Below are 12,706 nucleotides of genomic sequence, written 5' to 3'. Positions count from 1 at the left end.
AAGGTGAGAGAGACCCCTTCCAACCGCTGGGAATAGATTGGTAGAATTATTTGGTTTGGAAAAGACTTGTAAGATTATTGAGTCCAGCCATTAACCCACCAATGCCAAGTCCACCACTAAACCATGTCTCTGAGTGCCACATCTGCACATATTGTAAGTACCTCTAGGGATGGTGACTCCAGCACTTCCCTGCGTAGCTTGTTCCAGTGCTTTACCACCCTTTCATTAATGCCCAATCTAAACTTTCTCTGGCAAAGCGAAGGCCAATCCATTCAACTTTGCTCCTTGTGGGTTCAGGTTATCAAAATTGATAGTGACTTCCACATGTTGTCAGGGTACCTGCCAGTGCTCACACTGTCTGTGCACAGAGGCAGGTGGTGGTTCAACAAAGGGCAGTCTCTGTTGCAAATGCATAGTCTTTCAAGAATGTAACGTTTTAGGCGCTTTCTTAGCAACCTACCTCATCATCTCAGCAAATCCCAGTAGAAGGGACTCTCATGACTGAGCCTCTCTGCAAAGAGAAGGGCAGAACCACACTAGGAAATAAAAGAGCTTGGGGTTTTCACATAGAAATGCAGTTCCTGATTGCAGTGTGCTGCAAAGGCTGTCCAGGCCATGGAGGGTGGCGTGTCACAGAGCCAGTGGCGGTGGTGCTGGTGGTGCCAGTGCTGGTGGTGCCCAGGCGTGTGTGTGTTCCCTGCTTGAGCATCCTGCTTCACTCCCTTAGCCACTCACCAATGTCACATGTGTAGTTCTAGCTAGAAAGTGGGTGGAAATGGAAACAAACATCAGTGGCATAGTGAATCCAGCCAAAATTAAATACAGTACAGACACAGACTGCGATTGCATGACGTTCATCTTTCAGTTTGGGTTCGCTCACCTTTTTTTTCTGTGGGAATGCCAGTCAGGTTTCTCCTGTGGGAGCACATGGAGACATGGGGAGTGGATACGTGTAGAGCAGTGCAACAATCCCTTCCCCTGATAATTCTTGGCCTTGGATTTTAGATAGACCACAAACCCTTAGCTTATTACAAATAATCCTGATCACTCCCGTAATGATACACTACATTATATACTCTCCTAAATTTAATCATTCAATATCTCACTTCCTTCCCTGTAGGCATGTACTATTATATTTTACACATGGCTTCCAGCTGCTTTTCATTGTGGCCTTCAAATCATATTTCAGTACAGTGCGATCTAAGACCAGTCACTTTACCATTTAAAGTCAGCTTCCATCACAGTCATTTTCTTGCAAGCTTTCTACAAGAGCTGGTGAATTTGTTTCGAAAAGATAAGTTTGTCTGTGAGAAAAAAAGTCTACCTGAATGAACCTTCATGAAGAAGCATCTTTCAGAGATGCTCTGTTCTCAAATGTTGAAAGGCAGCCATGCCTGTAGAGTTCAAAAATTAAATCTGTTGAAGGAATGAAAAGAACAAGTCCTCTGGGCATGGAAGGAAATCTGTATCTTCCCATTTGATTTGAAAGTAGATCAGAAGTCAGGAAGGGGAAGGGAAGTCAGCTCCAGATGGTGCTGGTTGTGGAGGAGGAGGAGGCTGCCCCACCTGTGGCTGGGGAGCAGTGGGGAAGGGCATTAGGGATGGAAATGGGAGTGAGGAAGGGGGGAGTGGGGCATCTGTGCCAAAGTGAGCTCAGCACCAGCTTTCCTGGTAAAAGGAAGGCTGAGCGTGGCCATTGTTGTTATCCTTTACCTCAGAAGCCCATCCACAGTTGGTCCAGACACCACTGAGGGTTCAGCTCTGCTGGGAAATGGGCTGCACCCTGTACACAGATCAGTGATACTCCTTCTTGGCCGTGCAGACCCAACACCCAAAGTGGTATGGCAGAGTATGCACAGCAGTGTGTGAAGCTGCTGGAAATTCTACTGCAGATGTAGGAGCCTGATAATCACCCAAGAACTGAAAATCTGGAACTCCAGAAGTGGTCCATTTCCTCCGTGAGGCTGTGGCATGGAGAGCCAGACATGAAGTAAGCCAATCACTCAAATTGGCCAGCATGCTTGTCAATCAAATGTAGTTTAAAGCAAATATTTAACATAAAGGTAATTTAGATTTCATATTGTGCCATATGCTCAGCAGTTGATCTGGTTTGCATAGAAAAGTGTTCTCTGTTGTGCTAAATAGCCGGTCTTGTCAGAAGGAACTGCAAAACTGACCACCGCCCAGATCTGAAGGGCATTCAGTGCATTTATCCATCTCTCTCTATCTGGCTAAAGTTCTGTTGCTGAAAAATATAGTGTGGCTAAAATCCCTTGTAAATCCCACTGGCAATCCAGAGGAAACCCCCAGAACTTAATAAAATAATGAGATTTACCTGTTAGAAGAGCAGCTTTGGTTTTTTTTTTTGTTTTTTTTTTTTTCATTACCTAGGATAACAGGAGATGAAATAAAATACAACATTTTTCTAGTATTTTACACTGGTAACCCGCAGGTTTCTCCTTTTTTTTTTTTTTTTTTTTTTTTTTTTTTTTTTTTTTTTTTTTTTTTTTTTTTTCCGGAGGAGGTGGAGAGGTCACTCTGGAAAAGGAAGGGTTAATTGAAATTACTCTTCCCTCCCGCACTCAGCCCTCTCTTTGGTTGATTGCTTTATAGATGCTGTAGGCATCTCTTCATCTCCTTCAAATTAAACATTTTACTGCTGCTGATCCCATATTGTTGGATTTTTTTCATCATTATATTTGATTGGAAGTCTTGTAACATTTTTCAAGCTGGATCATTTCTCATGCTATTTGTCAACTGAAAAGGGAAAAAAAGCCCTCTTCCAACTCCAGCAAGAATGAACTGAGTAATTCACACCCTTTCTGGATGTGTTTCTATCTCTGTTAGATGCTACTTGAATCCAGCTTCTGATTAGCAATGCTACTTGTGGCTTTTGTGTGACGCTGTCTGTAAGTTCCCTGGCAGTTTATTTGTGGTGTTACATCCTTTTGATTTTGGCTGCTCTGGGCTTTACTTTGTCGAGGGACGGGACCAGAAGGCACAGCAGGGGAGATTAGGTAGGCTCCGTGTGACGAATTTATGGGGTTTGGTCCCTGGGCTCCGCTGCTTTCAGTGCTCGCTGCTGACGTAGTGCAGGTCCCACCCTCATCTGTAACCCTCTGTTTGGGAACGTCAGCCCTTCTCTTTGAAAGCAATCCATGGACAAAAAAGAAATCCTCAAAGAGCAGCTGAGCGATTCCATTCATTGGAACATTATGCTCTTTTATTGCAAGAGATGTAATAAAACATAAACCAGAGTATCTGTCATTTCCTTTGAGCTCCCCCTTTCCCCCCGCTCCTTCGTTAGCCGTTTCTGCGGCACCCTCAGTGTTTACGTGCTTGGGAGGAAAGTGTACATCCTGGCACCGAAACAAGTTTGTGGTGTTTCTGCCCAGCCTCAGCTTTGCCCGCGAGGTGACAAGCGCTGTGTTGGCGCCTGCCCTTGGCCGTCCGTGCGGAGCTGCTCCTTGTTGGGCTGTTGCGGCCACTGTCCTGGCGTGGCTGTGTCCTTGTGTCCGCGGGGGCAGCGCTGCCGGCAGCGGGATGTGCCCCTGCACCGCCAGCCCTCGCTCAGCCCGCTGCCCACCAGGCGCCGGCTCCTGCCTCCGTGGCCCCGGGCAGGTGCAGCCGGGCCCTGCCACAGCAGCCCCGGCACACTCCGCTCCCGGGGACTGCGGTCTGCTCCCCAGAGCCTGTCACCGGGGTCGCTGATGTTACACGCTCATTGTTACGGCAGGAGCGTTTGATGAAGGAAATGAATACAGGGCTCCTCGGCACAGAGCCTTTTCATTTATTTGCATAACAGGCTGATACTCCACGGCAGACTTCCCTCTTGCCGTAATAATTTGACTAGTGTAGCATTTTACTGAGGGCTCAGTGTGTGTGTAAAGTTCAGTGCAAGGTCTCGGCACGTTTCTGTTATTTATCCTTGGGGTTTTTTTTCATTAGAGAACTTTAATGGAGGGTTGATTCTCTGGATGTTACTGTTTGCAGCAAAGGCATTTTCTTCTTGGTTCAAGAGTCAGAATTCCCTCTTACTTGTGGGAGAAAATAGTTATCCATATTGATTTTGTTAGCTTTGAGTGTCAAGCTCTAATAATTATTTTCCTGCATCTGAAGAAACCTCTGGGCAAATACAGCCCTCAGTCCTGTGGGGGATTTTTTTCTGTTAATCTCTCTTGTATAGATTTGGTTTTAAAGAAAGCATATGGAGCTCCTCTGTGTTTTGAACAATTCAGAGCAGGTATTTTTTTCCCCTGGAATAAGGGCTGCACGAGGCCCTTTCTTAGTCATTTTAAGTGGCTGTTAGGAAGATTAAGAGCTACATATGCTTTCCTGAAACTTGCCAAAAAGGAGATACTGTGGGTGAAAATCTGTTACAAGACTGCAAAGTGTGTTTGCCCAGAGGGTGTCTCAGAATAGAGGGCTATAATTATTTGAACTCAGAACTTCTCAACTAGTGAAATTACTACAGATGTAATACAGAGAAATCTGTTCAGTAGGCACATTAAAGCCACCTATGTGAAGCAACTGAACTGACTTCGCTGTCTCCCTTGAGAGAAGGGAAATCTTAAAAAATCTCTGCACTTCTACTATTTTTTTTCTTCCATAAAGTAGCTGTGATGGATTTTAATGCAAAATCATTATTCATAAAGTAGCAGCTGACAATCCCACATGTGCCCAGGCCTTTGTGGTACTTGAAATCTTGAAGAAATGGTCCAAGTGTCTAGTCTGAAAAGATGATAGCAAACAAGGATGAGGAGAAGAGGAGCAAAGCAGGAGAATGACTTTTCTGGCATGGGGCAACTGGCCAGTCATCATGACCGTGGGACTGTAATACCTTTAGACTTAATTTTTCTTTTGGCTATTTTTGTATTTCTTTTTACTACTTACCTTTTGTATTTCTTCTTTATTTTGTGGGTTTACATTGATTTTCTATCGTTTGCCTTTTTTATCACTTTCTCCTTTCAATGTGTAGTTACCGGTGTTGCTGTGTTACAGGTGAGAAAGGCAGTGGACAATGCATATTAATTGTACTTTTCTTGACCGAAACAAAGTAGGTCCTGTGTACAGACCTGTACCAGTGCCCTTATGTCAAGCACTGAGGAGGTCAGCATGTGAAGTGTGTGTCTGTTTGATCTTATAGGTGCTGCACAGACAGCAGTCCCAGCCTGCCAAGGAGAATTCCCCACCCAGAGAAGAGGCTCCTCCTCCACCTCCTGAGGACAGTTGTGCCAAAAAGCCGAGATCCCGTACCAAGATCTCCTTGGAAGCTCTAGGTATCCTCCAAAGCTTTATTCATGACGTGGGTCTCTATCCCGACCAGGAAGCCATCCACACCCTCTCTGCTCAGCTGGATCTCCCCAAACACACCATCATCAAATTCTTCCAGAACCAGCGTTACCACGTAAAGCACCACGGGAAGCTAAAAGAGCACTTGGGAACGGTGGTTGATGTGGCAGAGTACAAGGATGAGGAGCTGCTGACGGAGTCGGAGGAGAACGACAGTGAGGAAGGCTCGGAGGAAATGTACAAAGTAGAGGCTGAGGAGGAGAATCCCGACAAAAGCAAGGCGGCTCCAGCAGACATCGACCAGAGATAATGTGAGATAGGAGTGCAGAAAGCAATACATTGATCCAAGGATTTTCTGGTTTTATTTTTGATTTTTTTCCTTGTTTTACTTTTTGTTTGTCTGTTTCCGTTGCGCATGATCCATGTGCAAACCGAATGAATTCAGCATTGCCCGATCAGACATCGCCTTGACACAGACACTCGAGTGTTACACTTCCTACATCTGACTGAAGCAATTGTTGTAGTCACATAGGATTATGCCTTCATCAATCTTGCACTTACGAAAGGGACAGCTAGCAAGTAAATGGGAAGAAAAAGTCCTATGAAATCAGTGAAGGGAAATTTACAACTTTGTGTGTGTATATATATATTTACATAAAATATATATATATATTAAATTGCATGGGATGGAACTTTACAACCTGAAAGTATAGACTGTGAAATGAGTTCTTTAAAGATGAGACTTGTTTATGTATTAAAACCACTTCACAATGAGTTGCTTTGGCTTTTTGATAAACTGCCGCCTGCTCTCAGGGTGTGGTGACTATTTTTGAATTCCTATTTATTTTCTATGTTTATCCCTGATTTTTTTTTTTTTTTTCCATTATTATATGGCTTCCTATCTGGCAACTTGATGGGTAATTTTTGAGGTATTTAAAGACATAAATCAACACTGCCAAAAAAAGAAAAGAGGAAAAAAAAAAAGAGAGAAAATGGAAAAACAAATCAGGGCACCTTAAAAAGAAAACTAGTAAGTTAAAAGTACTTTGAACACAATGCACACTTAAAAGGATGCAGCATGTTCCACTCTCCAGATAGTCCTTTCCGTAGTGAACAGATGAGTTTTCATGGGATTCAGAATGACTAAAACTGAAATGCAGTGCATAGAAGACTTGTCCATTAACAAGGTCTTTATAGAAAGATAAAAAAGATAAATGTTTAGAGATTTGATGTATGGAATTCATACTATCAACCACATTTTACTGTGGATTTTATTTACCTGTTCTCTGTTTCAGATCTTAAAATTTATAAGCTTCATTCTTGTTGTTGCTTTTTGTTTATACTGAAGTGAAACACACACACACACACAAACACACACACACGTGTAAAGTTACATTGCGACACAAAATGCCACAATCCCGAGAGTCCTGCCCAGGTAAATTGCTGGCAGCCCGAGGGTTTGCGTTGCCGGCCTCCCGCTCGCTCGCCCTCCTCACAGCCTGCCCCGTGTTTCTGTTGTGGCTGGGCTTCCTCGTGTCCCGCGTTGTTCTGTGCCAGTGCAATGAAGTGTTCGCAGCGCAGGGCCCTGGGCCAACGCTCCGCAGCGCCCAGGTAGCAGCTACGTTCCGTAGAGCAGAGCCAATCCCGACCGACTCCTCGAGCGTAGAGCCGCAGTCTGCCATAGCGTCCACCCGCTCTGAGACACCCTGTCGAGAGAGACGCCAAGTAGCATTTACTTTTCACTTCCGTGCAATGATTTCCGAGACAAAGACCTCACCTTGCAGCTGGATTGATTTCAGACGCCTGTAAACTGCAGCCATAACGGTACCAACAAGGCTTCTGGCTTTTTTCTTCCTTTTTTCACATGGGCTTTTCGTGTAATCTTGACAAAGACCTCATGCAATATCACTTTGAAAGTTACTTTCTGTTTACTACACCAGGCAATGTAATATAACTGTTAATACTATTTATATATTTGAAAGGTATAAAAGGTAGGAGTTAAAAACGAAAAACAAACCTCTACGTGTAGATATTTACTCAGAACAGACAATATACAGGGAGAAGACGTTGCAATACAAGCTAATTCTAGCTGCTCAGTAACCTCTGGAGTTTTTATGAGATTTTTTCAGAGCTAATGTTTGAAACAGGAGTATCTCTGCATAAATTTCATATACCTTTGCAAAATTATGGTGGGTTGCTTACTTAATGCCCCTTTTGCTCTTCATCCTTTAGTTCTGTGGTTTGCTGCAGCTTTAATCAGAATTTCGATGGTTGCTGCTTTATGTTTCTCTCAGAGCTACGCTTTCAAAACTGTCTTCTTATCCTGTAGCTAAAATCACTCCATACATTTGAAAGGAAACTGAATTTTGCCAAGCTATGTAAGTTGTTCATCTGATGATGGCATCAACATTTGGTATCTTTTACACTTCAACCAAAAATTTTATTAGGTATTTTTTCAATGCTGAGTCTTGCCTTTTTATTTTTAATTTCACTGCCAATTTTGCAGTGGTTCTAAGTGAATCTGTGGGCATTTTAGCCTGTGGTCTTGCCAGAACTTTGCGAATTACAATGCATATATGTCTATTTATTCAATATCCATCATATAATATCTATTTGGAGAAAGAAACTTTTCTTGTAGTGCCTCTTAACAAAGCACAATTTTCCGCCTTTTTTGTGAAATAAAAAATAAAAAAAAACAAATTGTGTTTTATTGCGGTATCAACAATGTGAATAAGGATTAACATATTGTAAATGTTCATTTTTCCATGTAAATCAACTTTATCTTCGTTATCACTAAGTGATAATTAATTTTTAACTTATGTGCATTGTTAGGCTGTTAGAATTTTTTGGTTGTTGAAATAAAACGCATTCAATAAATATGACTTAATTTGTCAAGTAATTTACTGAGCCTTTTTTCTTTTCTCCTGAGCTCAAGTGAAACAAGGCCTGCAAGATGGAGGGGCCATATTTGCCTGTCGAAAAAAGGTTTGACTGGTTTTATTTGGTCTTGAAAACCTGTGTAAATCCCCTGGAGCTGGCACAGGTGACAGATGTGTATCACCAGGACTAACCTGTTGTGTTAGTGGCTTTCTGTGCACATGCAGGAGCCTGAACAGGGCGTTTCTGGTGAGGTCAGAAGGAGGGAGGGGGTGCCTTCAGCCTGTCAGAGAATACACTCAAAACACACACATAAAGATCCACTTCCAGTCTGCTGTCTTCTTCTGCTGGTAGATTTTTTTTTCTGTTTATAATTAAAAAGCCACAAATGACTGCGTGTCAGGAAACTTTTGGAGCACACATGTCCATGGTTAATGGACATAATAAAAGGCTTTATTATATTTATAGCAGGGCATCCTACTGAGTGCATAGAGGAATGCCGGAAGGATTGATGTATCTGAGAAATGTGTGAAATGTTTTTAGGGAGAATATAGATAAATGGAAAAAACTGCTCAAAATTCTTAAGCTAACAAAGTGGTAAGTGCCTGGATTCAGTCCTAGCAGACAAATCATATACTGCACATCAGACTTTAAGTTGCCCAGGAGTTGAGGTAGAGCAATTTTTAAAAGCATTTATTATTTTTCCTGTAGTTCCAATACAATAGTTCTTCCCTTTGTTGTGGCTTATTTCTATCCTATGTAAAATATCTATGTGCTCTCTTGAGGAAAAAAAATAAGGGGGGGTGGAGGACTAACCACATCTCCAGGTTCCCAGCCACCTGCGTGCCACTTGTATTTAATCAGAGACCAGATAAAACCAAGCATCTTTCTGTGTGCTCGGGCAATGTCCAGGCACCTGAAGCTGTGCCCAGCAGCATTTGTGGAGTGCACAACTGCTGTCCCTGCTCTCAGCTCAGAGGGGGCCTGGGCTACCTGTGCCCTTCCCATGGGAGCGCCGGGCTGGCGCGGGCAGATCGGTGCCTGCCTCTGCTCTCAACTCTGCAGTCTTTTCCTGGTACATGGCCCAAGGCTGGGACTCCACTGGCCTTCGCAGGGAGGTGGCAGAGGGCATAAACTAGCCTCGAAGACTGAACCTGCAGGTGCCGTGAAGGTGCTGATGGTGTTGGCTGTCCTTTCTGCCTGCCAGTAGGACAAGGAACTAAAGGAAAAGTAGCTCTCACTTCACTGCTAGGGAATTTTATTCATGAGCCCTGTATGTGTGTGTGTAGCTAAATAATATTTAGAGAAAGACACACTCATACACACATATTTTAATTGAAGGGGGGAAAATCCTATAAACATATGGGTTCTTCCTCCAAACTGTAAAAAAATCATTTAATAGCTGCTATAGCAGAAATATTTCTATTAATGCTTCTCTACTTCTCTATACTTTACATGCTGCTGCTCCTATTTGTTGTTCCTGTTTTAGTAATCCAGACATATGTATTTCCAATTTCAAACCTGTGTCAGTGAAAAATAAACATGTTAAGATTACTTTAAAATGTTTTAAGATGATGAACATACTGACAAGTGTCTCAAGTTCATTGTTGCTTAGATAGAAGTATCCACTCGATCACTTTCCACTTACTTTATAACCAATTATTTGCTCCAGACTAAATGGATTAAAATCCCTCCTGGATGAAATTGTGTTTCTATCCTGAACCTGTTAAACATAGAGGGATAAAAGCTGGATACATTTGACAGTGAGCAAATGGCATCTTAAAATAATAAACGAATCATTACAAAAAAAATCTCCACTTACAATATAAAGTGCAGTGATTAACTAAAGATGCAGTTTTAACTTATTTATTGCCATTAAAAAAACATACCGGTTTTAACACAAAATAACACAAGCCAAGTCATCCAGGGGAGAGACACTGGCAGCTTGAGACTTGGGGGAGCAAGCAATGTGACAAAGCCAACAGGGAGCAGCAAATGCAGGCCACCCTTGAAACCTCTGGAAAAGTTCAGAGAAGCAAGGATGGAAAGAGGTGGCATCCCTGCCGAGACCCCCTTGTTTTTTGCTCCTGTCCAGACAGTGCAGGCGTGTGAAAGCCCCATCTCTCTGGGATGGCAGGAAACCTGTGTGCTCATGCCTTGGCGGTGGGGTGGGCGGTGGGGAGCTTGCCAACTACAGAGCTTGCTCTGGGTGAGTCAGCCCTACCTCGGGCAAAGAGAGGATTCGGGTGAGGGAGAGACAGCAGCAGTTCAAGTGCAGATTTCTGCAGGCTTTCCCCTCCTTCCAAAACTTTGGTTGCTGATAGGCGAATGCTGGTCCTGTTTGACTGGCAGGTGTGGCTCACTAGAGCCAGGGGAATGACGGTGCTGGGAGGCCAAGTGAGGCTCAGCTGCTGTGAGCTGCGGCTGCTGCTCCCTGGCAGGTCTGTCTTTGGAAGGCTCTCCCGAGCGCTCCCCTCCGCAGGGTCAGGGACACACACCAGGCACACCACGCTCCAGCCCTGCAGCTGCTGGCTCTGTCTGCAAGGCAGCGCTGGCTCAAGGCAAGAGTCATCCCCTCTCTCCTGTGGTAGTTTCAGGAGCTACGGCTGGATCCTCCTAAGGGGAGTGGTGTAATTCACCCTTCAGAAGGGGTCTGGTCTTGATTTGAAGACCTCAGGAGCTGGAAAATCACTGTTGCCCTCAGTAGTTAGTTTGAGTGGTGGTTTCTCTCCCTACTAAATCTGTATCATATTCTAAGGGGAATTTGGCTTTCCCTTCCTGGTTTTGTCTTTTGTAGGCTTTTCTCTTCTGGGTGAAAGTTCCAGGTAATGAAGGATTTTTTTTTTTCCCTCAGAAGTAGCAGTCCTGCTCAAATGGATTTTCCTGAATGGAGGCCTTATTGTTCAGCTGAGGCTGTTTTAAGGAAAAAATTGCTTAGGCTAGTGATGGAATTCCCCTTTGTACTCCTTTTGAAAGTCCATCTAAATAATGATAGAAAGTGAAAGCTGTTTGCTGCTAGTGAGCCTGGAATGCTCACAGATAGTATCTGTCACAGCTAAGGTAGCCACAGTTCTATTCTGTATAAATGCTACATAATCGTAGATTTTCATCTCATAACCATGAGGAATGACATTCCTTGGAATAGGGTGAAGATCTCCAATGAAATGTTCTCAGGCAAGAGACTTTATTTTTATGACCGATCTTAACAGTTTGGATTTGCAAGAGCAGAAATGCAGGTGTTGTTCACTACTCCTGTTACAGCACCAGACTAAACGTGCCAATGTCTCCTTGCTGACTGACTCTGGGCATGACTTTCAACCTGGGGCTTACTGAGGCAGTGACTTCCTTCGGGGTGGGAAGGGCCAGCCAAACACAAACTAAGTGCCCAGGCATGGACCACAATCCTTCTGAGAGAGGAAGTTAATGTCCCCTGTTGTGGACCCCTGCAGAGGCTGACACCAGTCTGAGCCCTATTTGAGGTGTTGTCAGCAGGCCCGTGCCTGCCTGTATCCTAACCTGTGTGCTGCAGTTCTGTGATCTTGTGTTTAAATGGACGTGCTTCATGCCATGATAGGACTGCAAAGTACAAAGGTAAATGCTGGCATTGCCCCAAAGGACAACCACTCACACAAAAGCCGCTTTCTATTGCAGTGTCCATCCCTTTCCTGTCACGCTTCTCTGTGCACTGCAGAGCTGTTGAGGTAGCAGGACTGTGCTGGAGGTGATGCTGCATCTTCCTCAGACAAAAGCCAGCTGAGCCATTTTGTCCACAGTCACAGGGGACAGCAGCCCCCCTGTCCTACTTTGATGCTGAGGGTGGGAGTGGGAAAAAGCAGAAGGACCCTACAGAAGCTTGCATGAGCTGGAAGGATGCTGAGAGCAACAGAGCTCCTCTGTCATGGCCTCCAGACACCTGCTCCTGGGATGAAATAATTGAGTAGCCTGAGCATCAGCCATGGTGCGTGAGTAGCAACAACCACCATGTCCCCTAGCACCTTCCTTACAATTACACATGAGAGGTAACCTCTCCATGGCCCAAGTTTGACCAGGTCAGGCAGGGGACCACATTCCCTTGGCGAGGAGAGAGAGAGAGAGAGAGAGAGAGAGAGAGAGCACTTTTTCATGCCTTAACAGACTGTTCCCTGTTTGTCCAGCCTTGGTCCCTCTTTACCGTATGATGAAGTACATGCTACACTCATCACAGTCTCAGCTATTTATGATCAGAGATGACAAGAGAAGTGTCTGGAATGTGTTAGCCCTTGAGAGAAAAAAAAATGCAGCAGATTGGTCTCAGTGGCATGAAGGAGACCCTTGCAAGGGAAGTAAGCAGGAGATGACCAGCGAATGCAGTCCTTCACCATAGGGCTCAGCCTTCGGTTTCTCAAACCAAGTGTCCTCTGTTTGCATTTAAAGGCTGTTGCAGAATATCATCCCCTAATGGATCTATTTTCACAAGCCATTTAGCATCATTTGTTCTGTGTCAACATTGTCCTTTCATTTAATTTCCCCCACCCAGCGTCCCTTCCTGACCTCTGGC

At 44.2% G+C, this 12,706-nt stretch overlaps 1 protein-coding gene across 1 annotated transcript in view; it reads left to right on the top strand.

Moving 5' to 3' along the window:
- SATB2 (SATB homeobox 2) overlaps positions 1-6,863 on the top strand; it is a 128,833-nt gene extending 121,970 nt beyond the window's left edge. Inside the window, exon 11 of the mRNA XM_066322584.1 lies at positions 5,147-6,863. Coding sequence (XP_066178681.1) covers positions 5,147-5,602 — 456 coding nt within the window. The 3' untranslated portion in view covers positions 5,603-6,863. The remainder of the gene's footprint in view (positions 1-5,146) is intronic.
- The last annotated feature ends 5,843 nt before the right edge of the window (positions 6,864-12,706 follow it).

The sequence above is a fragment of the Sylvia atricapilla genome, chromosome 7, assembly GCF_009819655.1.
Source record: "Sylvia atricapilla isolate bSylAtr1 chromosome 7, bSylAtr1.pri, whole genome shotgun sequence".
Taxonomy (NCBI): Eukaryota; Metazoa; Chordata; class Aves; order Passeriformes; family Sylviidae; genus Sylvia; species Sylvia atricapilla.
The sequence above is the reverse complement of the archived record's forward strand: the minus strand, read 5'-3'. Positions and strand labels throughout refer to the sequence as shown.